The sequence below is a fragment of the Cynocephalus volans genome, chromosome X, assembly GCF_027409185.1.
Source record: "Cynocephalus volans isolate mCynVol1 chromosome X, mCynVol1.pri, whole genome shotgun sequence".
NCBI lineage: Eukaryota > Metazoa > Chordata > Mammalia > Dermoptera > Cynocephalidae > Cynocephalus > Cynocephalus volans.
The window spans coordinates 26,913,122-26,940,260 of NC_084478.1; the positions used below are offsets into that span (position 1 = coordinate 26,913,122).

General features: G+C 37.7%; 1 protein-coding gene across 4 annotated transcripts in view; it reads left to right on the plus strand.

The window, feature by feature from the left end:
• Nucleotides 1-27,139, plus strand: part of PPEF1 (protein phosphatase with EF-hand domain 1) — a 124,937-nt gene that overhangs the window by 57,198 nt on the left and 40,600 nt on the right. For all 4 annotated transcript variants that reach the window (XM_063083376.1, XM_063083375.1, XM_063083373.1 and 1 more), the window contains exons 8-9: nucleotides 4,380-4,494; nucleotides 8,040-8,086. In XM_063083376.1, coding sequence (XP_062939446.1) covers nucleotides 4,380-4,494; nucleotides 8,040-8,086 — 162 coding nt within the window. The remainder of the gene's footprint in view (nucleotides 1-4,379; nucleotides 4,495-8,039; nucleotides 8,087-27,139) is intronic.

Here is a 27,139-nt window from a genome sequence, read left to right on the forward strand (position 1 = left end):
TAGCCAAGCCATTTACAAATCTTAGTCTTTACTTCCTCCTAGTGCTGAGCCATTGTTAAGTTTCCTTTTTCTTGATTCAGTGTTTGTTTGGTTGCTGTAAACTTGAATATTTTCCAGAGTTCTGATAAAGTTTATTCTGACAATTTTTTTGCTTGATTTTTCAATGTTTCTGTGGAGGGATGGGATCTTGGAGCTACCTGCTCTACAGTTTTCTCAGACATCACCCCAAAATCATCATTCTCAGGTCAAGACCCTAAAAGGGCATACCCTAAGAGTAATAGTGAACTGGAAGTAGATTGGCTATGCAGTATACTGGAAGTAGACAGCTTTGAATCATCTTATTTCTGAAATTAAATTGAGATCACCCTAGATAGCTAGTGCTCCTAGCCACCTGCCAACAGCAAATTTAAATCCTCTCTGGAAGAAAATAGGCCTGAAATTATTTCTCCAGTTTTTCATATACAATTTCCAGAGCTCAATACAAATATAACCAGGCACAGGAGGTTACAAGATGCATGAAAGAAAACTGAAGTAAACAACAAGCAATGGAAACAGACCTGTAGGGTATTTAGTTAATGGGATTATCAGACTCAGAGTTTAAATATGCTTAATATGTTCAAGGAAATAAAAGATACAGCATCAGTCCAAGGAGCCATAATAGAAAAGATTGATAATTTTGACTTTATAAAAATAAAAAAATTATGTTGTTAATAGAAGAATAAAAGGTTCAATACAGTGTATGGTGTGTTCTCATTTGTAAAAAAAATTAAGGATAATATATATATATTTTTAAATTGAGACAAAATTTATATAACATAAAACTGATGATTTTAACGATTTTGAAGTCCAATTTAGTGGTTCTTACTATATTCAAAATGTTGTGCAACCATCACCACTATCTAATTCCCCAATAATTTTATTACCCCACAACAAAATCCTGTATTCATTAGCAGTCACTCTTCTTTCTCCTCTCCCCCCAGCCCCTGGCAACCACTAATTTACCTTCTTTCTCTACAGATTTATCGAATTTGAACATTTCGTATAAATAGAATTGTACAATATACTTGTATGTGGTCTATCGTGTCTGGCTTCTTTCACTTGGCATGTTTTCAGGGTTCATCCATGTTGTAGCATGTACTGATACTTCATTCCTATTTTGAGTTGAGCAATAATACATGTACTTTGTATGGATATGCCACATTTTGTTTAAGGGATTGTATATTTATACATGCATTTGCATATTCATGTGTGGTTATATTAATTTTTGTATGCTTGCAAATGCATAGAATATTTTTGGGAAAGATTCTTAAGACAATCTTAACAGTGGCTGTTTCTGGAGACAGGGATTAGGGGACTGAGGTCTGGGGAAGAGGGAAAATTTATTTTCATTGTTCTATCCCTTTTTACTGTTTAAATTTTTGTTTCAATTAAAAAAATGAGTTGTTATTCCATTTAAAAACTAGTTACTTTTTAAAAAAGAAATGTCCTTTAAAGGTAGTATTTTTCTCCTTCAGTGCCTTTAAAAGAATGTGAATATTTTATTCAAGTGGTTATTTAATCTGAGTCTATTTATAAATGTAGAAACCAACATCTGAGTTAACTGTTTTGAGTATTGAATATTGCAGTTGTAAACACAATTATGCTATTGAAAGATATCCTTATAAGCAAGTACTAATATTAACAAAGTGACTTTAGCCAATGTAAAGAAGACCCAGAAAAACTATTTTAGTAATAAGAATTTTCTGTTGTTGTAATATATTCTCAGTGAATATTTGTTAAATTAACTTTAAAAAAAAAATAAAATCACCTCTTCAGACAGCTCTTACTCTGATTAGTACTACGAATGGACAAGAAAAGCTACAGTGGCACATTAAGGTAACACTGAGGCCAGTGTTGGGAATTGTATTAGTCTGTTTCTGTTGCTTATAACAGAAATACCTGAAACTGGGCTATTTATTTATTTATTTATTTTTGGTGGCTGGCCTATATGGGCGTCTGAACCCTTGACCTTGGTGTTGTAACACTGCGCTCTAACCAACTGAGTTAACTGGCCAGCCCCTGAAACTAGGTAATTTATAAAGAAACAATATTTATTGCTTATGTTTCAGAGACTAGGAAGTCCAAAGTCCAGGGAACACATTTGGTGAGAGCCTTGTTGGTGGGTAGTGACTCTTCACAGCAAAGCACAGGGGTATCACGTGGCAGAAGCAGAGAAAGAGAGAACCTCTCACACACTCTCCTTTCAAAGCCACCAGAACCATACCCACGACCACCATTAAACCATCAGGTTGATTAATGCATTCACTAGGCATGGTCCTCACAATCTAATCACTTCTTCAAGGCCCCACCTTTCAGTTATCATAATAGGATTTCCCACCCACAGTTACAGTGGGGATTAAGCTTCATTGAGTTTGGGAGGATGTTCAGTCCACAGCAGGAATCAATGAATTAAATGTGCAAACTGAAATAAGCTATTATACAAATGCGTTTTTGACTATTCCTTGTTTATCTTTAATCCTTTTATTATTCTTTTTTAATGAATGGCTCCAGGGATAGGGGAGCAGGGACCACCCACCCCTCTCTCCTTTATATATTTATAATCTATATATAAGCCCCGGGGGGTGGGGGGCAAGGGGAACTCCCTCAGCAGGGTGGTGGCAACCCAGGCTCCTTGTTTCCTCAGGACCCAGGTTCCTCTGCCCATTAGGTAGGGTGTTGTGGAGAAGGTTTGCCCATTCCTTTAAATGTGGCTAAAGGAAAGTTCACATTCAAATTTTGATTAAAGCTGTAGATTGACTGGATTTAGAATGCTTTTGAGGGGGAAATACTTAGCAGTCCAGTAGGTCTTGGATAGACGGGAAATACAGATCTGTCCCTACTAATCAATATCCAGGGGCCTTTCTCTTTCCTCCTAATTCTCACATTGCTTCAAATCCTGTTCCTTGTCTCTTTAAAAAATTACATAATCATGAAAATTCTCAAAACTTAAATTGTATGTTTTGGGGTCTGGGATTGAAAATAATTTTATTATTTTTATAGCTATGAAAATGAAAATTTCAGGGCATCATGAGACAGGATTGGTCCAAAGGGTTCTACCTGACCTTAATCCTACACTCGAAGCAGTTTCTGAACAATATGTAGATATGCCCCCTCTCTCAGCCTCCAATAATCTAAACTGCTGTCCAATGGAAATATAATGTGAGCCATATACCTAATTTAGAATTTTCTGGTAGTCACATTAAAAAAGTTAAAAAAGCAGATGAAATTAATTTTAATATATTTTATTTAACTCAATGTACAAAAATATTATTTCAACATGTAATCATATTAAAAATTATTAACGAGACGTTTAACTTTTTTCTTCATACTAAGTCTTTGAAATCCAGTGTCAATTTTGCACTTACGTCACATCTTAATTCAGACTAGCCCCATTTCAAGTGCTTAATAGCTCCATGTGGCTAGTGGCTGCTGTATTCAACTGCATAGGTCTAAATAGTCCTGAATCTTAAAGTTGTGTTAATATCTGTTAAATTTGTGTGGTAGTCACATCTCTGCTACATTATATTTTGGATTATGTATTTGGAATATTTTATAATTTTAAAAAGGGAGAATGACACACTAGATTAAAAAAAAAAAAAACCCCAGTAAATCTGTATAAAACAATGATCCCATTCATCCTATAACTTAAAGAGAGCAATGGGATGAATAGTCATAAATAGGAGATCATCCAAGTGTTTTACTTGGGTTTGGAATATGTTTTATACTTAGACTTTTATGTAAATGTACTTGCTGTTCTGAAAATTCTTAAGGCTGTACACCAAATACTGGAGCCACACCGAGAGACCTGACTCAAGAGTTCCTTGGAAGCTTGTCTTGCTGCCTTGTGATATCTCTGTGCCCAACACCTACTTTCCATCCCAGGTGGCAGGATGTCCCAACAAATGCAAAGCAACACCTCTTCAACACACTCTCTACTTTTCTTTCTTTTCACATTCACTCTCTTCTTTTTCTCCTTCTTTATTATTATTATTATTATTTTGTCTGAACATTTCCTTAGGGCAAGTGAGTCCCCTTTTATCCTGTCACTTCTCTTGGGCTCTAAGGACCAAGAATAATCAGAAATGTTCTGCAAATGGATAGTGTCAGTTAAGAACATGAGATTATAAATGTCTTAGGAACCATTTATTCATTCAATTACAAATATCAACTGAAGGTTTATATGCCAGGCACTGTACTGGAATAATCTGAGAATAATGTAGAGATTATCCTGAAATACAGTGATCAGAAATGTGCTCATCTTCTCCACCTTTATAGTTTTCTATATAGTCATGTCTTTCTTCCTGGTTCATTATACCTGTTTCCTCTGCCTCCCCCCACAGATACTTCATGCTCATTATGTCTTAGAGGTGCTGTTTGAAACCAAGAAAATCCTGAAGCAAATGCCGAATTTCACTCACATAAAGACTTCTCCTTCCAAAGGGATAACAATCTGTGGTAAGTTTCAGAGCAAGTTGTCAAATTAATGTTTAAGAGCCTCTTGGTCCTACATCATTTGCCTAACTTGAAAACTATGTAAATTGGACTGTGTTAAGGGAAAAATGTTAATATAGAGTTATCTATCATGATAATACTGTTCCCCATCTTGTCTTTGTTTTGCGTACCAGCTGGCAGGAATTAATTATGTGAGAAATTAAAGAACTCATAGCTTCTTATAAAGGCAGAAAGCATTTTAATATGGAAAACCACCCATGGGTGGAATAAGCATTCTTTGCCCTCTGTCTAGCTCTCATTATCTTTGTTCCATGTCACTTTTTCTAGGTGGGCCTCTGCATGCCACTTATGCTGGGAAGAGAAAAGCCCAAGGCAGGGTAGAGATTAAACTCATCTCTGCTCTTGGCTGCTGTTTTAGATTTTTCCAACTGGCTTCTGCAGCTTTTAATAGAGTAGGAATGTCCCAGAAATCTGTTTCTTGTTCTTCTAAATAACAAGATTTGAGATTTTGTTATCATATAGGCCAGCCTGGCAGGATATTGCTTCAAAAAACAGTACACATTGAAATTCATCACAGTTGGTGCTCAGCATGCTTGCAACTGTCTGAGAGTGGGGTGCGTGGAAGGAACAGCAATTTCCTTAACTTCTAATTAAGCCTTTAGGTTACAAAATAGTGATTGTTATTTTCCAAATCAGTTTTTAGCCTGTGTTTCTCTTACTCTGGCAGGTAGAAGTGGATTTGACAATCTAATTAAACCATTTCCATTTCTAGCATCTGATAGTGGTGACAGGGACTTGATGTAGCAGTACATACCTCATGACATGCCCTGATGCAGGTTTTTGAAGAGTCTCTCAGCAGTGGGGGCCTTTTATTCAAGGCCTCTTCAGGCCTTACTTTTCATGGAAATAAAGAGCTTTGGGTCATAGAACAACTATAACAATATACTGTATAAAAGTTATGTGAACGTGTTCCTCTCCCTCAAAATATCTTGTACTGTACTCACCCTTCTGTGATGAAGAAGGGACAGAGAGGGATAGTTCGAGATTTCATCATGCTACTCAGAACGGCCTTCAATTTAAAATTTATGAATTGTTTATTTCTGAAATTTTCCATTTAATATTTTCAGACCACAGCTGACCACAGGTAACTGAAACTGCAGAAAACAAAACCATGGATAAGGGTGGGCCTACTATATATAATAGCCAAAACAGAGAGTGGGATCTGCTCCCACGTGTTTCCAGTATACCTCCAGTTGCCATTGCGGACTTATCTTTGGCTAAAAGGATCTGGAAGAAGACGTGAATTAATCAGAGTGTACGGAAATCCTAGAATCCCATAGGGCAAGAACTGAAGGGTTCTTAAAAGATGGTCTAACCTATCTCTTGCTCTTATGGGTGAAACTGAGGCCCAGAGAGAAAAGTGTGTTGCCTTCCATGCATTTCTATGTAGTAACTTTCCTGCCCACTCAGCTAGTTAGTGGCAGGGTCAGAATCAAAAATCAGGTTTTCCGTATCACAGGTCAGAAGCATCCCAACATCTGCTATTCCAACTCCTGTTCATTCTTGTCTGGCTGATGTTTCATTTTTCATCACGAAACAAAGACTAGGGAATGGATAGATTGGACAGTTCCATTGATTTTAAGATCCCTACATCTTGGGCATTTATTTACAGACTTCTTCCACATAGCAGCATTGGTAGAGGGAAAAGCCAAGGTCAGTAGGTTCTCTTAACATAGGAATTATTATTTTCTATCTTTAATAGCCCATTAAAGACAGAACTTTGAAAAATTTGGTCATCATTTAAAATAAAGTTTAAAGTTGGGGCCGTATTTTCAAAATCATCTTCTATTTGAGACAGTATTAAGACAGGAGAGGAATTGTGATAACCAATTCTGCACTCATGTTTTTGTTTGCAGTGGAAATACCTTTCTGTGTTTCTCTTCTCATGATACAAATTTTTCTTTTACTGCTCAACTAGAAATTTCAAATATTTTTATAGCTTCAACTCTTAATATGCTAAAACAAGTTTGTTTTTAAACATGCTAGCTATGACAGTCCTGTATACCCAAATCTTTGAAATACAGTCATCCTGAAGAAAATTAGCAAAATAAATTAATTAAAAATATATATTAAACTGATAAGTAAAAAGTCCTTCCACCTTTATTTTCTTAGATTTGGAGTGATAACATACGAAAGCAATGAGATTTAAGCATACAATAATAGCATTAATATGCTCTAAATCTCAATATTATAGTCATATAAGGGTATTTCAAAAAGTTCATGGAAGGGCCGGCCCGTGGCTCACTCGGGAGAGTGCGGTGCTGAGAACACCAAGGCCCCGGATTCGGATCCCATATACGGATGGCCGGTTCGCTCACTGGCTGAGCGTGGTGCTCACAACACCAAGTCAAGGGTTAAGATCCCCTTACCGGTCATCTTTTAAAAAAAAAAAAAAAAAAAAAGTTCATGGAAAATTAGAATTAAAAGACAGTACAAATTTTTCCAAGAATTTTTTGAAGACTCCTCATATTTTATAAATAAATGCTGATGATATAGGGTTTTAATTTTATTATTTCCAGCATTATTGGAGTCTTTTTTAGCATATATTTGGTTAATCTTGGTTGTGGGATTTTAAACAAACTAAGGAAAAGTATTTCTAAATTAAATTCAATGGTGATTAAGTTGGTTACAAAGAATAAAAATTTTTAAGTTGAGCTTGTGAAAGACAGATATTTTACCTAGAAATGGTTACCCAAATAGGGCTTTTGGATATTCATATAGTCACTTATTTTTTCATTAATTGCTTCATATAGTCATATGGTTTCCCTTAGTTAGCTCTGATTTTTATTTCCTACATAACAGTCTCATCAAAGAATGTCAACTATTTACTTTTTAGGTTTCAGATGCTACTGCTAGAGCATATTCTTTAAAACATGGCTTTGACGCACCATGCATTTAGTGATTAAATGTATTTATTGAGTGCCTACTGTGCTCCAGGATTCTGTGGTAGGCACTTGGGGATTTAATACTGACTAAGATATTGTTGTTGCTCTCCTAGGCATTACAGTAGGCAGTCCACGGTAATTGCTAAGAGCTTGAATTTTGAAGTAAGATAAAGTTGGGTTTGAATTCCAACTCTGATGCTTGGTGGCTGGGTAGCTTTGCATAAGTTACTTAACTACTCTGAGCCTCTTTTGTAAAATGAAGATGACAATAATACTCATCTCACAGCGGTTGTAAGGATTGAACCAGACAATTTATGTAAAACCATTAGCACAGTGCTTGGCCCAGAGTAAGCAAAGCCCTGTGTAAATGGCTGGAGCAAACAGGTGACTGCAGTACCAGATGCTATTTCCTCCTATAGGAGAGGAAGAAAAGAGTGCTGTGGAAATGAAACTCCTGTCAAATTAGAATCATCATAGGGTAAAAATCCAATGCCCTGGGAACACTTGGAGTATATCAGCAGTATTTCAGTTTTAAAATTCTGTAACAAAATGGGCATCACATCTTGTTTCTTACTGAATAGTGATTTTTCATTTGCACTCCAGGTGATTTGCATGGGAAACTGGATGATCTTTTTTTGATCTTCTATAAGGTAAATGATTATTTTGCTAAATATTTTGCATTTTTGGTTGGGAAGGGCAGTTCTACTAGGGCACGTAACAATATTAGTTTTATTAGAGATATGTAGAAATACAGGTATGTTGTAATAGTTTTTATCTAAGAAGCTCAAAGATTTGTAGAGGCATAAAATCTTTTGGTTTTTTTCAATGATTTTTTTTTTAATAGACAAAATATTTTGATTTTTTTCAATGATTTATTTTTTTTAAGTGACATGTAATATTTGTACATATTTATGGGGTACAGAGTGATATTTCAGTACATATGTACAGTGTGTGATGATCAAATCGGGGTAATTAACATATCATTACCACGAACATTTATCATTTCTTTGTGTTGAGAACATTTGAATTCCTCTTTTCTAGGCATTTGAGAATATACAGTAAATTATTGTTAATTATAGATACCTAGCACTACTATAGAACACTAGAACTTATTTTTCCTATCTAGCTGTAAGTTTATATCTATTAACCAACCCCTCCTTATCCTCCCTCCCCCCATCCTTTCCAGCCTCTAGTAACCACAATTCTGCTTGATTTTTTTTTTACACACATCTCATAAAAATTTTTTGAAAAGTTAACTTAGGTCTTTGTTCAACATTATTGTTATCTGTATATCAGTATATCATTATGATTTGTACCTGATTGAATTTATCACCTTTATTGCATCATAAATGTCTAGATGGTGCGGGATGGGGAGGCAAGCAGTCTGTTATTCAGAAATGAGCATGTCACATACCAGTCTTCTCTTCCAATGCACAATAATTATGCATGAAAGGAGTTTCCAGTAGTAAGTTCCAAATTGTTCTCTTCTCTACCCTGATTCACCATCTCTGGGCTCAGTTGCTTTTCCAGTGCTGTGTGATTCCTCTTTATTTATTGCATTGTGATTGTGAGAGCCAACACAGAGGGCACAAAGCAGCTTGGCTGGCATGGAGTTTCTCTGCATCTCTTTGATTGGATTTATTTCTCTCTGTGAGCTGAGAGTTGCAACCTGAATGTTTGCTTCTGGGATGACTGACTGCATATAGAAAACTGATTCCGAGGTCTCTTCCTTCACATATTGGTCATCTGAATGTCTCTTTTTGATTAATGTGTTTATTGTCCACCCATCCCTGTCATCGCCACAAGGATACCTATGCCTGAGACTAGCATGTCGAATAATTGGGCATAGCATAGGTATCTCATGTGGGCTGAAAGAAAATATATTCTCATTATTATGATAACCAATCAGTTACATTCTTTGAGACTGTGAGTGCTTGAGTGAGCCACATCACCTCCATGAACCTCAATTTTTTCTCATCTGCAATATTACCTTGAACTTCCACCCCATAAGAGGTTGTCTTGTAGATGAAATAACATAACTGTCCAAAAACATTTTATCAAGTAATAAATTATAAGAGAACTACAAGTTTTTCATTTCATTAATTCAGAATGGAAGCTTGGAAGGGAATGGGGTAGGCCAAACCAGAAGTGGGTGAACAGAGCTGGCACGTAGGAGGAGAGTCAGTTGAGACTACAGGAGGTCTAACCAAAGATACAAAGTGTGATAGCTAGGGAGTGGTGACAGAGGAAGTCTGAGGCTGCCCAGGTAGTAGGTTGATATAGGAAGTCCAGGCAAAGGTTTGCTGATAGGGAGCTAAGGGTGCTGGTAAAAGAGCAATTCTGGATATCAACCAGGGTAGGGAAGGGAGAGAGGCCAAGATGGGCCAATCAACTGGGAGAAGTGGGAGTACTGAAGGATCGGAATGCACTGTAGGGTCAGGGAGCGGGCTGACTGGGACTAGGGTCTCAGGAAGCTGTAAAGAGAATAGTCCTAGGGGATGAGAGGGTCTGAAGTGGAGTCCAAAACATGGGTGGCTGAACTGAGTGAAAGGGAATATTGGAGGTGAGGAGGGCAAGGACCCAGAAAGCAGGTATGTGAATGGGTTGGCCACATAGACTGATAGATGAGGAGCAGGGTCAGGAAGTCTAGTTAGAGGTCATGGGCCTGAAAGGAGGGTCTGTTAGTGGCTCTGAGGAGCAAGCTGACCTTCTCTTGCTCCTGACCCTGAGGAGGAATGGGTCCTTTCCTTTGAGAGGGCTGCAGGAGTCAGGAGTCCAGCAGCGCCCTTAAGGGAGGCCTGGATTTATGGAGAGAAGTCTTTCTGAACGAGTTGAAGGCAGAATGGAGTTTATTTACCATGAAATGGGGATTCTGTTGGCCAAATTGGAAAGCTCTGGGAGAGGTGGAAGGATGGACCAGTGAGAGGAAGCCAAGGAGTTGTACAATTTGGAGAATTGGATTTGTTTAACTCAGTATATAGCTCCTTACCAAATGTTCTGAAGTTCAGTCCTGCTATTGACAATTTCAATTTGAGGAAAGAGGAGAGGGGCAGGGGGAGGTAGAGAACAACAAAAAAGCCGGTAATTCTTTCCCTAAAGGCTTTGGGAAATACATAAAAGGAAAAATAGTTGACTAAATTAAGTTGAGAAAGTAGTCACTAAATTCCACAGCATTTAGAAAATTTCTCGAGAGGTAGTTGAAGATATTAAAGAGTGATCAGGGATAGGACTCTGGAGTAGACAGATGAGAGAAGAGAATTCTGACGTGTCTCTTTAATTCCGTCGGCAGAACTACATGGAGCATATAAAGCTGGAAGGTGCTAATGTAACGATTGAACAGGAGGAGGTGGGTGGCAGGAAGTACTATAAAAGGAACTAAAGGTGAAAATATAGCATTCAAATGGAAGCAAGAAATATTTTGAGAGCTAACCAATGACAGTGTTCAGGAAGTGGAGGTTGCAAGCCCAGCCATGAAAGAGTAGGGCACTGTTAAATTTGGGATGGATTTGGGTAGAGGGAGGTGAGAGGAATGTTTGGAAAATAGAAGTATGCAAGAGCTATGAATTAGAATTTTGGCCAGCTTGAGTGAGAAGAAGGTAAAATGCATCTTAGATGTGGAATGAACCACATACACTAGAATCTCAAAATTGCCTAGTTTAAGAGGGAAAACTGAAGGACGAGCCACAGATGACAGCAAGGTTATACTGTAAGAAACTGAAAGAATTCCAATGTACAACATAAGGTAGTAAAATTGTACTGTATATGGGATTCGTGCTAAATGAGTGTATTTTATTTGCTCTTGCCATAAAAACAAAAAATGGGTAACTATGTGAGATGATGTTAATTTGCTTCACTGTAGTAACCTTTTTACTGTCTATGTGTATCTCATAATATAATGCTGTATACCTTAAATATACACAATAACATTTATTTTAAAAAAAGAAGAAAATAGCAACTATGATAAAGCAGTGAGGGAAAAAATCTGATTAACAATATCATTTATTAGTATTTTCAATAGTGGTACAGCAAAAAGCCCCGAAACTATATTATTATTTTAGAGGAATTTGTGACAACTGAATAAAGACATTACTTAAGCTTATTAAAAAAGAAAATGACAAAAAAGAACACTGAAAGCATGGTGTAGTTAAGTTAATAGTGTCTGAGAAAGGAGAATGACATGGTGAGCTTGGGATGATGGTGCTGGGTCACTTCGCTTATGGCAAATGAGTGTCCTAAGCTAAAGGCAGCGAAATATAAAGACATTACACAGAGATGTCTGAGGAAGCTCCGGGCGTATGATCTCTAACTTGCAAAAGTAAGCATTTTGCCTTTCTCTGTCTCATTTTTTGTTTACAGTTTAAATGCAGAATGATGATAGATTGACAAGTTCAGTGTGGCCTAAAAACAGTGAATACAAACATGGAAACAGTGTTTCTATGTTAATACAAATGACAGTGATACTCCCCCTCTCCAGATGTCAAACTTCAGTCTACTTTCCTTATCTACACTTATCCCTCATATGGTCCCAACCCCAGAATTAAGGGTCTCTGAGCTCTAGAAACAGTTCTCACAAATCCAATGAACTTTACTCACAGGACAGGCCTTAAGCCCTACTCAAAGACCAGTAAACATATATCAGCAAAACTTTCTCTCACATAAGGTTCACACAAGTTTGCCTGTCTGGCTGCCCACCTCACAGCAGATGAGGGAGTGGAAGGGGAAGAGGCAAAAGTCTTACTTTTCATGACAACAATGAAAAGTAAGAGCTCTTCCTAACAGAAGTAATATAAAACTGTAAAAGTGGGATAGGAAATAAAGCAGTAATATTCAGTAATCTGAGGCCGTGTAGTATAGGGAAGGGAGTTCTAGACTTCTCAGAAGTGCCTGAGGGGATGTTTAGATCGATATACCTGCATGGTCAAGAAAGTTTCAAGTTGTATGGTATATACTCTGTTAAGAAGTAAAGGGAAAAAATGGCACATTTTAAAAACTCCTAACTAAAATGGATAAAGTAATTTTAAAAGACATTTTAGCTTTTAAAGGAGTAAGCTTCAATGATCTGGAAAATTCATTTCAGCAATGCTTATGGTATGAATGAGTATCATTGTTGGGTCTCAGGTATAGGAAGATGAGAAAACATGAAAAAAGAGAAAGATTAGTTAAGAGAAGAGTAATAGGCCAGGAAAACAGATGAAGAGGAAAGGAAAAAGAAAATCTCAAATGAGGAGAGAGGTGGGGAGTGGTGGATTCCTTTTTGTGGCATCAGATACAAAGATTGCCTGCACAGGGATTACAACAGATGCATAATTATGACCTAAGCAATCACTTGATTGCTTCAGGAAATGGTAGAATTTCTGTGTTGGTCTTTGATTCTCACTGCAATATTTTGTACTCAATTGATGCATCAACAACTCATTGGATCCCAATTACGTGTAATGTCTGACTCTGGTTCATTGATAGGAGCCACGAGATTGAGTCACATCACTAAGCCACAGGCTCCCATGGGCTTCTAATCTTCTGTTTAGAAGTAGCTAGAGGGGCCGGCCCGTGGCTCACTCGGGAGAGTGCGGTGCTGATAACACCAAGGCCCCGGGTTCGGATCCCATATACGGATGGCCGGTTCGCTCACTGGCTGAGCGTGGTGCTGACAACACCAAGTCAAGGGTTAAGATCCCCTTACCGGTCATCTTTTAAAAAAAAAAAAAAAAAAAAAAATAGAAGTAGCTAGAGGCCATGCTTTAACATGTCTTTATTTTATTTTTATTTTTTAAGAGAAACAGAACTTGAATTGTGGGGAATAGTTTGGTAGACACATTCTCTTGGGGACTTTGGGGGCTATAAATGACCAAAGTTTATATACTATGACTAACTGATTCCTCTCCAGCAACCCAAAAGAGAAACCAGGAAAACCTAAGGCTTTGAATTAAGATAGAATTTTAATTCATCTTTCAATTGGTGTTTTGCTAGACACTTTCTTCCTCATTAGTTCTTTTATACAGTATAGCATGAATAAGCTGTAGGGCTGGGGCTGGCCCAAGGCCAACCAAAGGCCTAGCCTGAGAGGAAGTTATGATTTAGGGTCACTGAGATGCCTCAACATATTACTCTTTTCATCCAAGTGGTTGGTTTGGTTCAAGACTTCTGTCATTCTAACTGATCATATGCAAAATGAATCTGTCCACTAATTTATTCATTCAAATTACACTTTTATCTGGTCCCTATAGTATTCAAGGTATCATATAAAAACTGTAGGAACATATAAAATAAATACAGTTTATTCACTTCACATATATTCATTGAACACCTATTATGAATAAGATACTAGGCTAAGGGTTGATGATACAGTATGATGAATTCACAGTTGTTGGCCCCAAAGACATCATGATTTAGTGGGGAAAGTTGGCTGATAAAAAGACAGGATGGTTCAGGGTGGGGCATGTTATGATTGGAGTAAGCACAGAGCTCCAAGGGAGCACATTGGAGGGGCACCTAACCTCATGGAAGACTTCCTGGAAGAGGTGACATTTCTGACAGTCCCCTCAAAAAATATTAGTAATTTATTAAGTGCCTAAACCATGAAGGAAAGTTTTGGAGGATGAGGAAAGATTTTATTCTCACACGCTTTTTGTGGTGCACTGCAATAAATGATGGGATTTGTACCAATGATTGCTTTTGATTGATTGTTTTTAGATTTTGGTTTTCTTTAAGAATGTATCATTTAGCACCTTAATACTAAGAGAGACATTTTCAGCTCATAATCTCATTTGGGTTTGAAAAGGATCCTTCCCCCCCTGGGTACTACACTCTTAACCACGACAGACCTTTGCTAAAAGAGCATCTCAACTTTTACATGGCTTCAAATATAACTTTATCATCAAGTGAATTAATTTACATATCATTAGCTAGGTCATATTTTTAGATTTTTATTTTCTGAAAAGGTTAATTTTAATCAACCACTTTTGCTTAATTAGAGTGACCAATTTGAAATACTTCATTCAGAGCCTCAGCCTTATTAAAATTACAAGACATTTTCCATCATTGAATAGAAAGCTTGAAATTTTAGATCAAGTATTGGCAAATTAGTTTGTTAAACTGATGCTGTGAGTGGCGACCTCCTGAAGCTGAAAAAGAGATACACATGGGCTGAGAGAAACGAATTAATTCTGAACCCTGTGGTTACCATACTGATGCTGCCTAGTGGAAGCTTGTTTTTTTTTTTTCTATCTCTCTTCCTCAACATCCTCCATCCCCAACACCCATACTTTTCCAGCTGTGAAGGTAATCAAACATTTTCTTTATTCTCTATCACTGATAAACTTCACACTGCCACAGTGGTCAATTCTTTTCCTTTTGAGATTAAGGCAGTATGTTACAGTGAGAAGAATAGACCTCTGAATAGACCTTTTTCAAACCTTAGGGTTTGAAAAAGAAAGAAAAATTAAAGTAATGTGGAGTTAAGGTCCAGAGGTTATTGTTTGTGCCTTGGGAAAACGTCCAGCTACATTGGGATAACTTCCAGACATCTATTGTAAAATGCTTCAGTAGGAAATAAGTGAGAATATAGGGAAATGTCTTGTTTTTGTCTCTATTCAAGTTAATCGTGGTCTGCTATTTTTCCCCCTGCAGGTCATCTGAATGCTGTTCAGAATTGTAGTTACCCTGGGTTTTTTGTGTTTATCAACTTAATCTCCATGTCGTAGATGGTTTGTTGTATATCAGTTGCAGAATGAGCCAGAGACTTTGGTTTAGTGGAATTGAATAAGGGATAGGTTATCCACCCCATCAGCTTTTGCTTCTTTGAAGAAAACTCAGGGAAATCTGAGTAGCTAGAAGCCCAAATAAATCCTAGAGACTCATGTCCCAGGAGACTTAGTTTCCCATTGTGCTGCCTGTTTTCCAGTCCCTTATTATTCTAAGACTAAACATATTCACACTTAGACTATATAAAGTAATATGTCTAATCTTGAAACAGCAGAGGAGATCTTCTATGTCTAAATGAGGCTTACCTTCTTTGAATGGTTTGCCTTGAGAGGTTCAGTATACATTCAGGGCTCTTGGAGACTACAACATATTCTTTTGAATGAGCTTCATTATCACAAATTTTAGTCTTTTGAAGATGTATGATTTTTTTTAAAAGACTAAAACTCAATGGGTATCAAATGTGCTGTAAAAGCTGATGTTCTAGCTGACCATTATTATTTTTGGCTTGAAATGAGGTTTAACTACAGAAATTCATTACTCTTTGCTCATAGTAGAGGTGAAATAAGACAGAAGTAGAAAAGAATCCACCTACAACAAAGCTTGGTTTAACTGGAAATGAGAAGTTTTAATATAAGAAAAACTGTCATCACAATGGAAAACATGTTTACCATTCAAGCATAATAAGTATAATTTTATTTATTTATTATTTATTATTTATTTATTTTTATTTATTTTATTTTTTAAAAATTTTTATTTTGACGATATACATTGTGGCTGATTATTGCTCCCCATCACCAAAACCTCCCTCCCTCCTCCCTCCCCCCTCCCCCCAACAATGTCTTTTCTGTTTGCTTGTCGTATCAACTTCAAATAATTGTGGTTGTTATATCTCCCCCCCCCCGGTTTTGTGTGTGTGTGTGTGTCTGTGTGTGTGTGTGTGTGTGAATTTATATATTAATTTTTAGCTCCCACCAATAAGTGAGAACATGTGGTATTTCTCTTTCTGTGCCTGACTTGTTTCACTTAATATAATTCTCTCAAGGTCCATCCATGTTGTTGCAAATGGCAGTATTTCATTCATTTTTATAGCTGAGTAGTATTCCATTGTGTAGATGTACCACATTTTCCGTATCCACTCATCTGGTGATGGACATTTGGGCTGGTTCCAACTCTTGGCTATTGTAAAGAGTGCTGCGATGAACATTGGGGAACAGGTATACCTTCGACTTGATGATTTCCATTCCTGTGGGTATATTCCCAACAGTGGGATAGCTGGGTCGTATGGTAGATCTATCTGCAATTGTTTGAGGAACCTCCATACCATTTTCCATAGAGGCTGCACCATTTTGCAGTCCCACCAACAATGTATGAGAGTTCCTTTTTCTCCGCAACCTCGCCAGCATTTATCGTTCAGGGTCTTTTGGATTTTAGCCATCCTAACTGGGGTTAGATGGTATCTCAGTGTGGTTTTGATTTGCATTTCCCGGATGCTGAGTGATGTTGAGCATTTTTTCATATGTCTGTTGGCCATATGGATATCTTCCTTAGAGAAATGCCTACTTAGCTCTTTTGCCCATTTTTTAATTGGGTTGCTTGTTTTCTTCTTGTAAAGTTGTTTGAGTTCCTTATATATTCTGGATATTAATCCTTTGTCAGATGTATATTTTGCAAATATTTTCTCCCACTCTGTTGGTTGTCTTTTAACTCTTTTAATTGTTTCTTTTGCTGTGCAGAAGCTTTTTAGTTTGATATAATCCCATTTGTTTATTTTTCCTTTGGTTGCCCGTGCTTTTGGGGTCGTATTCATGAAGTCTGTGTCCAGTCCTATTTCCTGAAGTGTTTCTCCTCTGTTTTCTTTAAGAAGTTTTATTGTTTCAGGGTGTATATTTAAATCCTTAATCCATTCTGAGTTGATTTTAGTATACGGTGAGAGGTATGGATCTAGTTTCATTCTCCTGCATATGGATATCCAGTTATCCCAGCACCATTTGCTGAAGAGGCAGTCCCTTCCCCAGTGAATAGGCTTGGTGCCTTTGTCAAAGATCAGATGGCAGTAAGTGTGTGGGTTGATTTCTGGATTCTCTATTCTATTCCATTGGTCAGTGTGTCTGTTTTTATGCCAGTACCATACTGTTTTGGTTATTATAGCTTTGTAGTATAGCTTAAAGTCAGGTAGTGTTATGCCTCCAGCTTTATTTTTTTTGCTCCGCATTGCTTTGGCTATGCGTGGTCTTTTATTGTTCCATATAAATGTCTGGATAGTTTTTTCCATTTCTGAGAAAAATGTCTTTGGAATTTTGATGGTGATTGCATTGAATTTGTATATCACTTTGGGTAGTATGAACACTTTCACTATGTTGATTCTTCCAATCCAAGAGCATGGGATATCTTTCCATCTTCTTGTATCCTCTCTAATATCTCTCAGCAGTGGTTTGTAGTTCTCATTATAGAGATTTTTCACCTCCTTGCTTAACTCAATTCCTAAGTATTTTATTTTTTTGGTGGCTATTGTAAATGGGCAGGCTTTCTTGATTTCTCGTTCTGCATGTTCACTATTGGAGAAAAGAAATTCTACTGATTTTTGTGTGTTGATTTTGTATCCTGCTACTGTGCTGAAATCATTTATCAATTCCAGGAGTTTTTTCGTAGAGGTTTTAGGCTGTTCGATATATAGGATCGTGTCGTCTGCAAACAGGGACAGTTTGACTTCATCTTTTCCAATCTGGATGCCCTTTATTTCCTTCTCTTCTCTGATTGCTCTGGCTAGTACTTCCAACACGATGTTGAATAGGAGTGGTGAGAGTGGGCATCCTTGTCTAGTTCCTGTTCTTAAAGGAAAAGCTTTCAGCTTTTCCCCATTCAGGATGATATTGGCAGTGGGTTTGTCATATATGGCTTTAATTATGTTGAGATACTTTCCCTCTATACCTAACTTATAGAGGGTCTTTGTCATGAATGAGTGCTGAACTTTATCAAATGCTTTTTCAGCATCTATAGAGATGATCATATGGTCCTCGTGTTTGAGTTTATTAATATGGTGTATCACATTTATTGATTTGCGTATGTTGAACCAACCTTGCATCCCTGGGATGAATCCCACTTGATCGTGGTGAATAATTTTACGTATGTGTTGCTGTATTCTGTTTGCTAGTATTTTAGTGAGAATTTTTGCATCTATATTCCATCAAGGATATCGGCCTGTAGTTTTCTTTTTTGGTTATATCTTTACCTGGTTTTGGTATCAGGATGATGTTTGCTTCATAGAATGAGTTTGGGAGATTTGCGTCTGTTTCAATCTTTTGGAATAGTTTGTAAAGAATTGGTGTCAATTCCTCTTTGAATGTTTGGTAAAATTCTGCTGTGAATCCATCTAGTCCTGGGCTTTTCTTTGTTGGGAGCCTTCTGATAACAGCTTCAATCTCCTTTATTGTTATTGGTCTGTTCAAATTTTCTACGTCTTCATGGTTCAGTTTTGGGAGCTTGTGTGTGTCCAGAAATTTATCCATTTCCTCCAGATTTTCAAATTTGTTGGCGTATGGTTGTTTATAGTAGTCTCGAATGATTCCTTGTATTTAAGATGAATCAGTTGTAATATCGCCTTTTTCATTTCAAATTTTTGTTATTTGAATCTTCTCTCTTCTTTTTTATGTTAGCCATGCTAATGGTTTGTCAATTTTATTTATCTTTTCAAAAAACCAACTTTTTGATTCATTGATCTTTTGTATTGTTTTTTGGGTTTCAATTTCATTCAGTTCTGCTCTGATCTTAATGATTTCTTTCTGTCTGCTAACTTTAGGTTTGGATTGTTCTTGTTTTTCTAGTTCTTTAAGGTGAAGTGTTAGGTTGTTCACTTGCCATCTTTCCATTCTTCTGAGGAGAGCATTTAATGCAATAAATTTCCCCCTTAATACTGCTTTTGCAGTATCCCACAGGTTTTGGAATGATGTATCATTATTTTCATTAGTTTCAATAAATTTTTTGATTTCCTGCTTGATTTCTTCTTGGACCCATATGTCATTAAGTAGAATGCTGTTTAATTTCCATGTGTTTGGATAGTTTCCAGAGTTTCATTTGTTATTAATTTCTAGTTTTAATCCATTGTGGTCTGAGAAGATACATGGGATAATTCCAATTTTTTTGAATTTATTGAGACTTGATTTGTGACCTAATATGTGATCTATCCTGGAGAATGATCCATGTGCTGATGAGAAGAATGAATATTCTGAGGTTGTTGGATGGAATGTTCTGTAGATATCTGCCAATTCCAATTGGTCTAGAGTCTTGTTTAGATCTTGTGTTTCTCTACTGATTCTTTGCCTAGATGATCTGTCTAATATTGACAGTGGGGTGTTCAGGTCCCCTGCTATTATGGTATTAGTGTCTGTTTCGTTCTTTAGGTCTAATAGAGTTTGTTTTATAAATCTGGCTGCTCCCACATTGGGTGCGTACATATTTATGATTGTTATGTCTTCTTGATGCATCAGTCCTTTTATCATTAAGTAGTGTCCCTTATTGTCTCTTTTTATGTTTTTTAGTTTAAAGTCTATTTTGTCAGATATAAGAATAGCTACTCCAGCTCGTTTTTATTTTCTGTTTGCATGGTAAATCTTTTTCCATCCTTTCACTCTTAGTCTATGTGAATCTTCATGGGTGAGGTGGGTCTCTTGTAGGCAGCATATAGTTGGGTCCTCCTTTTTAATCCAGTCAGCCAGTCTGTGTCTTTTGATTTAAGCCTTTTACATTAAGAGTTGTTATTGAAAGGTGTTGATTTATTCCTAGCATTTTATTGGTTGTTTGGTTGTCTTAGGTGTCTTTTGTTCCTTGCTTTCTGATTTACTGTTTGGTTTCTGTGTTTGTTGGTTCCTTAGGTTGTAGATAGTGTTTTTGTTTGCATGTTTTCTGTTCATGAATACCATTTTTATTATACTAGTGGGTTTTGATTTTTCTTGGTTTTTTATGGCAGTGGTAGTTATTTTTCAGGAACCAAACCTAGTACTCCCTTGAGGATTTCTTGTAAGGGTGGTCGTGTGGTAGTGAACTCCCGCAGTTTTTGTTTGTCTGAGAAATATACTATTTGCCCTTCATTTCGGAAGGATAGCCTTGCAGGGTAGAGTATTTTTGGCTGGCAATCTTTGTCTTTTAGTATTTTGAAAATATCATCCCATTCCTTTCTAGCTTTTAGGGTTTGTGATGAAAAGTCTGATGTTAGCCTGATTGGGGCTCCCTTATAGGTGATTTGACGCTTCTCTCTTGCAGCTTTTAAGATTCTCTCTTTGTCTCTGAGTTTTGCCAATTTGACTATAACATGTCTTGGAGAAGGCCTTTTTGGGTTGAATACGTTTGGAGATCGTTGAGCTTCCTGGATCTGAAGATCTGTGATTTTTCCTATACCTGGGAAGTTTTCTGCCACTATTTTGTTGAATATGTTTTCAATGGAATCTCCATTTTCCTCCCCTTCTGGAATACCCATGACTCGGATATTTGAGCGCTTAAGGTTGTCTGATATCTCTCTCAGATTTTCTTCAATGTCTTTGATTCTTTTTTCTTTCTTTTTGTCTGCTTGTGTTATTTCAAACAGCCCATCTTCAAGTTCAGAGGTTCTCTCTTCAACTTCGACAAGCCTGCTGGTTAAACTCTCTGTTGAGTTTTTTATTTCGCTGAATAACTTCTTCAGTTCAGCAAGTTCTGCTACATTTTTTTTCAGGACATTGATTTCCTTGTACATTTCCTCTTTCAGATCCTGTATACTTTTCCTCATTTCATCATGATGTCTAGCTGAGTTTTCTTGTATCTCATTCAGTTTCCTTAGAATTATCACTCGAAATTCCTTGTCAGTCATTTCAAGGGCTTCTTGTTCTATAGGATCTAGAGTTTGAGATTTATTAACTTTTGGTGGTGTACTTTCTTGATTTTTTGTATTTCTGGTATCTTTTTTTTGATGTGTATTCATTGTGGCAGGGGTTTTCACAGTCCACCGGTTTGAGACTAATGACTAACTAAGATGTTGCTGTGGTTGCCAATTTGGTATGGCTCCCTCCGTGACTGCTCAGTTGGCCTCTAGTGCCTTGTGTGTATGGTTGCCTCGGGTCTTGGGCCTCTCCGGGAAGCCACCTTTCTGGTCAGCTTGGACTCTGCTGTCCTGGTGGATCACGTACCACACGGTGTGTGATCTCTGTTGAGCTTTCACTTCCTGTGCAGGACTTCTCCCTGTTCCGTGTGCTCTGGCCCAGGCTGTTAGATCGTGCAGTGGCGACCCCACAGGGTGTGTGGTTTCTGTCGAGTCTCCGCCTCCCTGGCCGCATGTCTCCCCACTCTGTGCGCACTGTGCTGGGCTGGGACGTGTCTTCTGCAACCCTCGTCTATCAGCTGGGCCTTCAAGACCCTGCTCGGCACCGCCTCTCCCAGGAAGTCTACCAGGTTTCTGGTAGGCACAGACGATCAGTCGCTCTGGGTGCCTTTGTAGCACTGTGTAGATCTTTCTCGGGACTTGTTCCCCTTTGTATCCCCCCGGCATGGATCGAGTCTAGCGCCCGCCTGCAGCCAGCTCTCCGGCAGGTTCAAGCGGACTTGGGAACTCTCCTACCACACTATTCCCAATCCGAAATTGGTTAGGCGTTTTTCCAAACTGGTGGCCGCAGAGATGGTATCTGCCTCCCAGTAACAGGAAGTTTACCGGGGGCCGGAATCCAGGTTGTGGTGGAGTGACAGTCGGCCCCGCCTGTACTTCCTTGCACTCCCGACACTGGCTGGGGACGCCCCACGCCACCAGCCCTGCCAGAGAACCACGGAGGGAGTGGGAGGGGAGGCCAGCCCGCAGGCCCCGGAAAGCCCCTCGCCGGGGCAAGCAAGTGGGAAGGCTCAGTGAGGGGCTGAGCCGAGCCGGGCCGGATCTGCCAGCACCTGGGAAAATGGAGGCAGCCCCGGGGCGGTGAGTGACCCGGTGATGCAGGCGGGAGCTGGGTGGGCGTCAGCCGCCCGAGCAGGGCTGGGCCAGGGGTCACTCACAGGGCTGTGCCAGGTCGGGCGCTCACTCTCTGCCTCTGGTTTGTCGCCTTCCCCGTTCTCGGCCGCTGCCGCCTCGGGCTGTTCAGTAGGTCCCGCGGCGCGGCTCGGGCGCTCCCAGGAATCTTCTTTAATGCCGGCCTGAAACCTCGAATCGTGAATAGGGCAGCTGGCTGCCTGCAGCGCGACCCTGGCCTCCGGGATCCTGTCTGCATCCACAGTAGCAGGACTACAATTTTTAATTTCCAAGGATCTAGAATTTTTTTCTAATCACATTTTTATTATTTATTTCATATTCTATTGGGTTATGAAATGAGAATGTGGCCTACAAAATATTTCTTATTTTGAATTTGTTAAGGATTTCTTTGAAGTCAAGTACAAAGTTGATTCTCATAATGGCTCCATGGACATATGAAAATTTAATTCTATTCTCTATTTGTAGTATGCAAAGTTCTTCATTTTTGTTTCTATTATATCATGTTTATTAGTTGTACATTCTTTTTTTCCATATTCTTTCTATTATATCTGTCTAAATATGTGTATTATATATTGCTGTATAACAAATTACTTCAATACTTCATGGCTTAAAACTATAAACATTTAGTATCTCACAGTTTCTGTGGGTCAGAAATTTGGGAGCAGCTTCACAGAACCTCGTTCTGGCTGAGGGTCTTTCATAGGGTGGTGGTCAAACTATTAGCCAGGGCTGCAGTCTGAAAGGCTGATTGGGGCTGGAGGACCCATTTCTAAGGTAGTTAACTCACATGGCTATAGGCACAGCATTTCTGTTCCTTGCTGACTATTGGCAGGACAGATACATGGGCCCCTCCACAAGGCTGCCTGAGTATTCTCACAACATAGCAGCTGACTTTCCCCAAAGTGAGTGATCCAAGAGCAAGAGCGAGCAGGAAGCTGCAGTGTCTTTCTGACTTAGTCTCCAAAGTTGTACATCTTCACTTCTGCCTTTTTTTTATTCATTAAGCAAGTCACTAAGTCTAGCCCACACTCAAGGGAAGGCAGCAGATTAGGCTTCAATATCAAAGGGAGTGTCAAAGATTTATGGATATTATTTTAAACCAATACATCTGAATAATTCACTGTCTTTTTAAACAATTTCTTCTTACACTTCTAGTAGTTAACTATATGAAGCTAAACTTATTCTTTTGTTTATTGACCACAAGTTCATGAATTGTGTCTTTTTCATAAAGTGTCTTTTATTATGATATTGTGTTGCTTCGTGATCCTGTTTAGCAGTTTAATCTTAAATTCCACTTTGTCTAGTACTAATATTTCCAGTCTTGCTTTCTCTTTGCTACATTTACCTTGATTTCAACCTCCTCATATGTACTTTTTTTCAGGTATATTTCTCACAAACAATACAAGAATACTTTAAAAAGGTCATGAAGAGATTCATATTATCTTTTAATTCTATTTTTCCATGAATTTTTTTAAGTACCCTCATATATACCTGAGTTTTGTGTTTTAACACACACTGGTAATCTTGGTATTTTAATGCGAGAATTTAATATAACAACAGGTATATTTGAAAAATTCCCTTCTATTCTACTTTACTACTTATTTCACTTTGTTTCATCCTTTTTCTTTTTGCTGTTTTGGTGAACTTTTCTTTTTTATTGTTGTTTTATTTGGATTTTTTTACTGTGCTTTTCCATTCACTAGTGGTTACCTTTTCATTCCTGACATTACTAACATGTTATGTGTGCATGTTTGTATTTCTCAAGTAGCTATAACTTTGTTCTTCTACTATGACACTCTCTTTCTCCCAGTAAGATAACTATTTATTTTCACACTTTTCATGTCCCTCTTTCAGATAAGATTTGTAAAGCGTTTTACTTTTCTCCCCTTACCTCCACTGCAAATCCTAGCTATTACTCATGCCTTATTTTTAGTTCTTGACTATTATTAGGTTTTCCTTCACAGTATGTTTCTTCTATTTCTGGAATTCTTGCTTAGTACTTAAATGTAAGTTTCATATTATCATGTAATATATAATTTAATTATATATTGCAAATATATATTATATACTGCATTGTTCACATCTGTATTCTTTCCTCATGGTCTTCCCTGGCTTGAGGAATTTTCCGTTACTGTTCTTATTTAGTTAAAGGTATTTTCTTGAGTGTTTTCCCCTATGGGGCATGTGGGTGCTATCTTCTCTGAATGCAAGCTCCTTGAATACAGGGACTTAGTATTGTTTAATTCTGTGTTGCTGGCACCGAAAACTGTTCCTTGTACATAACAAGCAATCAATGCATGTTTATCGTTTTTCTGGTATTAGATCACTACATATTTGCATATGTCTTTATTCCACCCTGAAGAACATTTATGTTGGTGGTGGTATTTGATCTCCTACACACCTGCAAATATTTTTCTATCATCCGGAGCAGTTAATGACATCTTGGCCAATATAGAATTCTTGCTTCATAGTTTTTTTTCTCTCTTTAATCTGTAGATTTTATTCTACCATCTCCTGCTTCCCACTACTACAGATGAGAAGTCTGATGCTAGGCTGATTCTTTTCCCTTTATAATTTGTTCTTTCTGTCTGGCCTTTTCTAAGACTTTTACCTGGTAATAGGCATTTTTCCCACATCAGTTGTGCATAGGAATCATGAGCTCTTTCAAACTTCAGACTAAAGTTTCTTTTTAACCATAGAAAATTCCCTCTCTTATTTTTGTAATTATTGCCTCTTCTCCATCTGTTCCTTTTTCCTCATTCTGGAATGCTTATTATTGGTGTATTAGGTCTCTTGGCTCTGAACTCTAGTCTCTTACTCATTCTTCATGATTTCCATCATTTTGCTTTTTGCTCTGTGTGAGAGATTTTTCATCTGCTTGCTCTTTCAGGTCAATAATGTATTTCCCAATCATTCTTTCTTTTAGTTGGTGCTAATCCATTGATATTTTAATTTTTTTTTGGAGGGGGGTTGGGTGGCTGGTTGGATATTTTAAATTTGAATAGCATCTTTTAATGCCAAGAATTATTAACTTTTTGTTCTTTTATTTTATGCTCCTCTTATTATTATTATTATTATTTTTTTGACCAGTAAGGGGATTGCAACCCTTGGCATGGTGTCGTCCACACCACGCTCAGCCAGTGAGCGCACCAGCCATCCCTATATAGGATCTGAACCCGCGGCCTCAGCGCTACCAGCGCAGCACTCTCCTGAGTGCGCCATGGGGCCGGGCCGGCCCTTATTTTATTATTTTTAAAATGAAATTGTCCTCTGTTTTTTCCAGCAGTCCTGTTTCATTAGAGACCATCCACTTTGGCAGATCTGGTTGATCTGCCTCTCTCTGGTTGCTGGATCATTTTAAGTACTAGTTTATTTCCATTTTCTATTTTCCACTTACGCTAGGTTAAGCCTTTCCATAGCTGAAGGCACAACAGTTTCTGCTCCTGCATTAAGAGTGTGAAAGGGAGTGGGGGATAGGGAGAGATTGGATAAGGGGCAGAAAGAATAAGTACGATTTATAATAATATATATGCTAATAATATTGATTTGATCAACATACGTCAACGTTAAACTCCCAAAATATGTATAATCAATTATGATTCACTTAAAAAAATAAATAAAAATTAAAATTAAAATTAGAAGAAAAAAGAGTGTGAAAGGAAGTTTCTATGTTCCTAGGTGCCCCTGAAAGCAAGTGTTTCTGTTCTCTTAGCTTCAGGGATGTGGAAGAAGTTCCCTTACACTTTTTCTAATAAGATCCAACATTTTATGTCCCACCCCCCCAACAGGATCATACTCATACTCTGAGGCAGAGTCATCCCCTTAATCAAGGTGTCCATGGGCTCCTACCTGCCTAGTTCTTTCATGTTCTCACCCCAGAGCTCTCTTCTGCTGCTCCTTCAGACCTGTACATCCCAACATCCCTCAGCCTCCTCCAGTTTACTCATCCCAGCCAGCTAAGGTTGCGGAAAGGAAGAGTATCAGAGATGCAGAATCCTTCCCCTTTTCATGAGCAATAGCCTATAATTGTGCAGCTGGTTTGCTCTAAGCACAGTGTGCATAAGCTTGTGTGAAATAAAATATAAGAAAATGTAAAATAATAGAATCCTAAAATTAGATACAACATGGAGGTCGTAATAAAATAAATTTCTTAATTTATATGGTACTTTACAGTTTTCATGCAATTTTGTACACATAGTCTCATTTGAATTCCAAAATAACCCTGTGTGGTAAGTATAGAAATTATCATCCCCATTGTACACATGGGGAAACTACAGCTCATAAAGGTTAAATACAACTTACCCAAGGACACATGGGTAATAAGTGCAGCTGGACTAGAGAACTAATCTTTTTATTACATTGTGCCATGGCTTGTTTGTTTGTTCCCAGTTGCGTTCAGAGCATGTTACATTGCATAAATGATTTCTAGAATCCTTAAATTATTTGTTGTAACCTATTTCTATTATACTGATATGAACAATTTAAAATGTATATAAATAGTAGGATGCTGAGTATAAAGTAATAAGATTTTCTTATGTAGTTCGAAATCTTAACAAAAGAGGAGTTTGAAAAAGATTAAACTAGAATAAAAATATAAAATAGATTATAACTAGAATATGTGTATTATTTCCTGAAGGTAGTTTTTTAAAAAATTTTACATTACAGAATGTAAACATTTTTTGTGGCCCTTTACCAATTTCTCCCTAACCCCTACTCCCCCTCCCCTTTCCCACCTTTGGCAGCCTCCGTTCCGCTCTCTCCTAATGTGACTTTTTGAAGGAGGACATGCATTTCGATATATGAGTAGTTAAATTTTTCTCTTTATAATGAATTTTTAAAACATTTGAATTTATCTTATTATGCAATAGAAATACAGCCATCCATTTCTCTATCAGGCATGACACTGAGAAAATGTAACAATGTTCCATATGTTTGCTTTGTCTTAGAGTTTTGTAGGGTAGGACTAATGAATTAATAGTTATTACAAAGACCAGACCTTTGTCCTGATTCCAGTTCCTTTTCA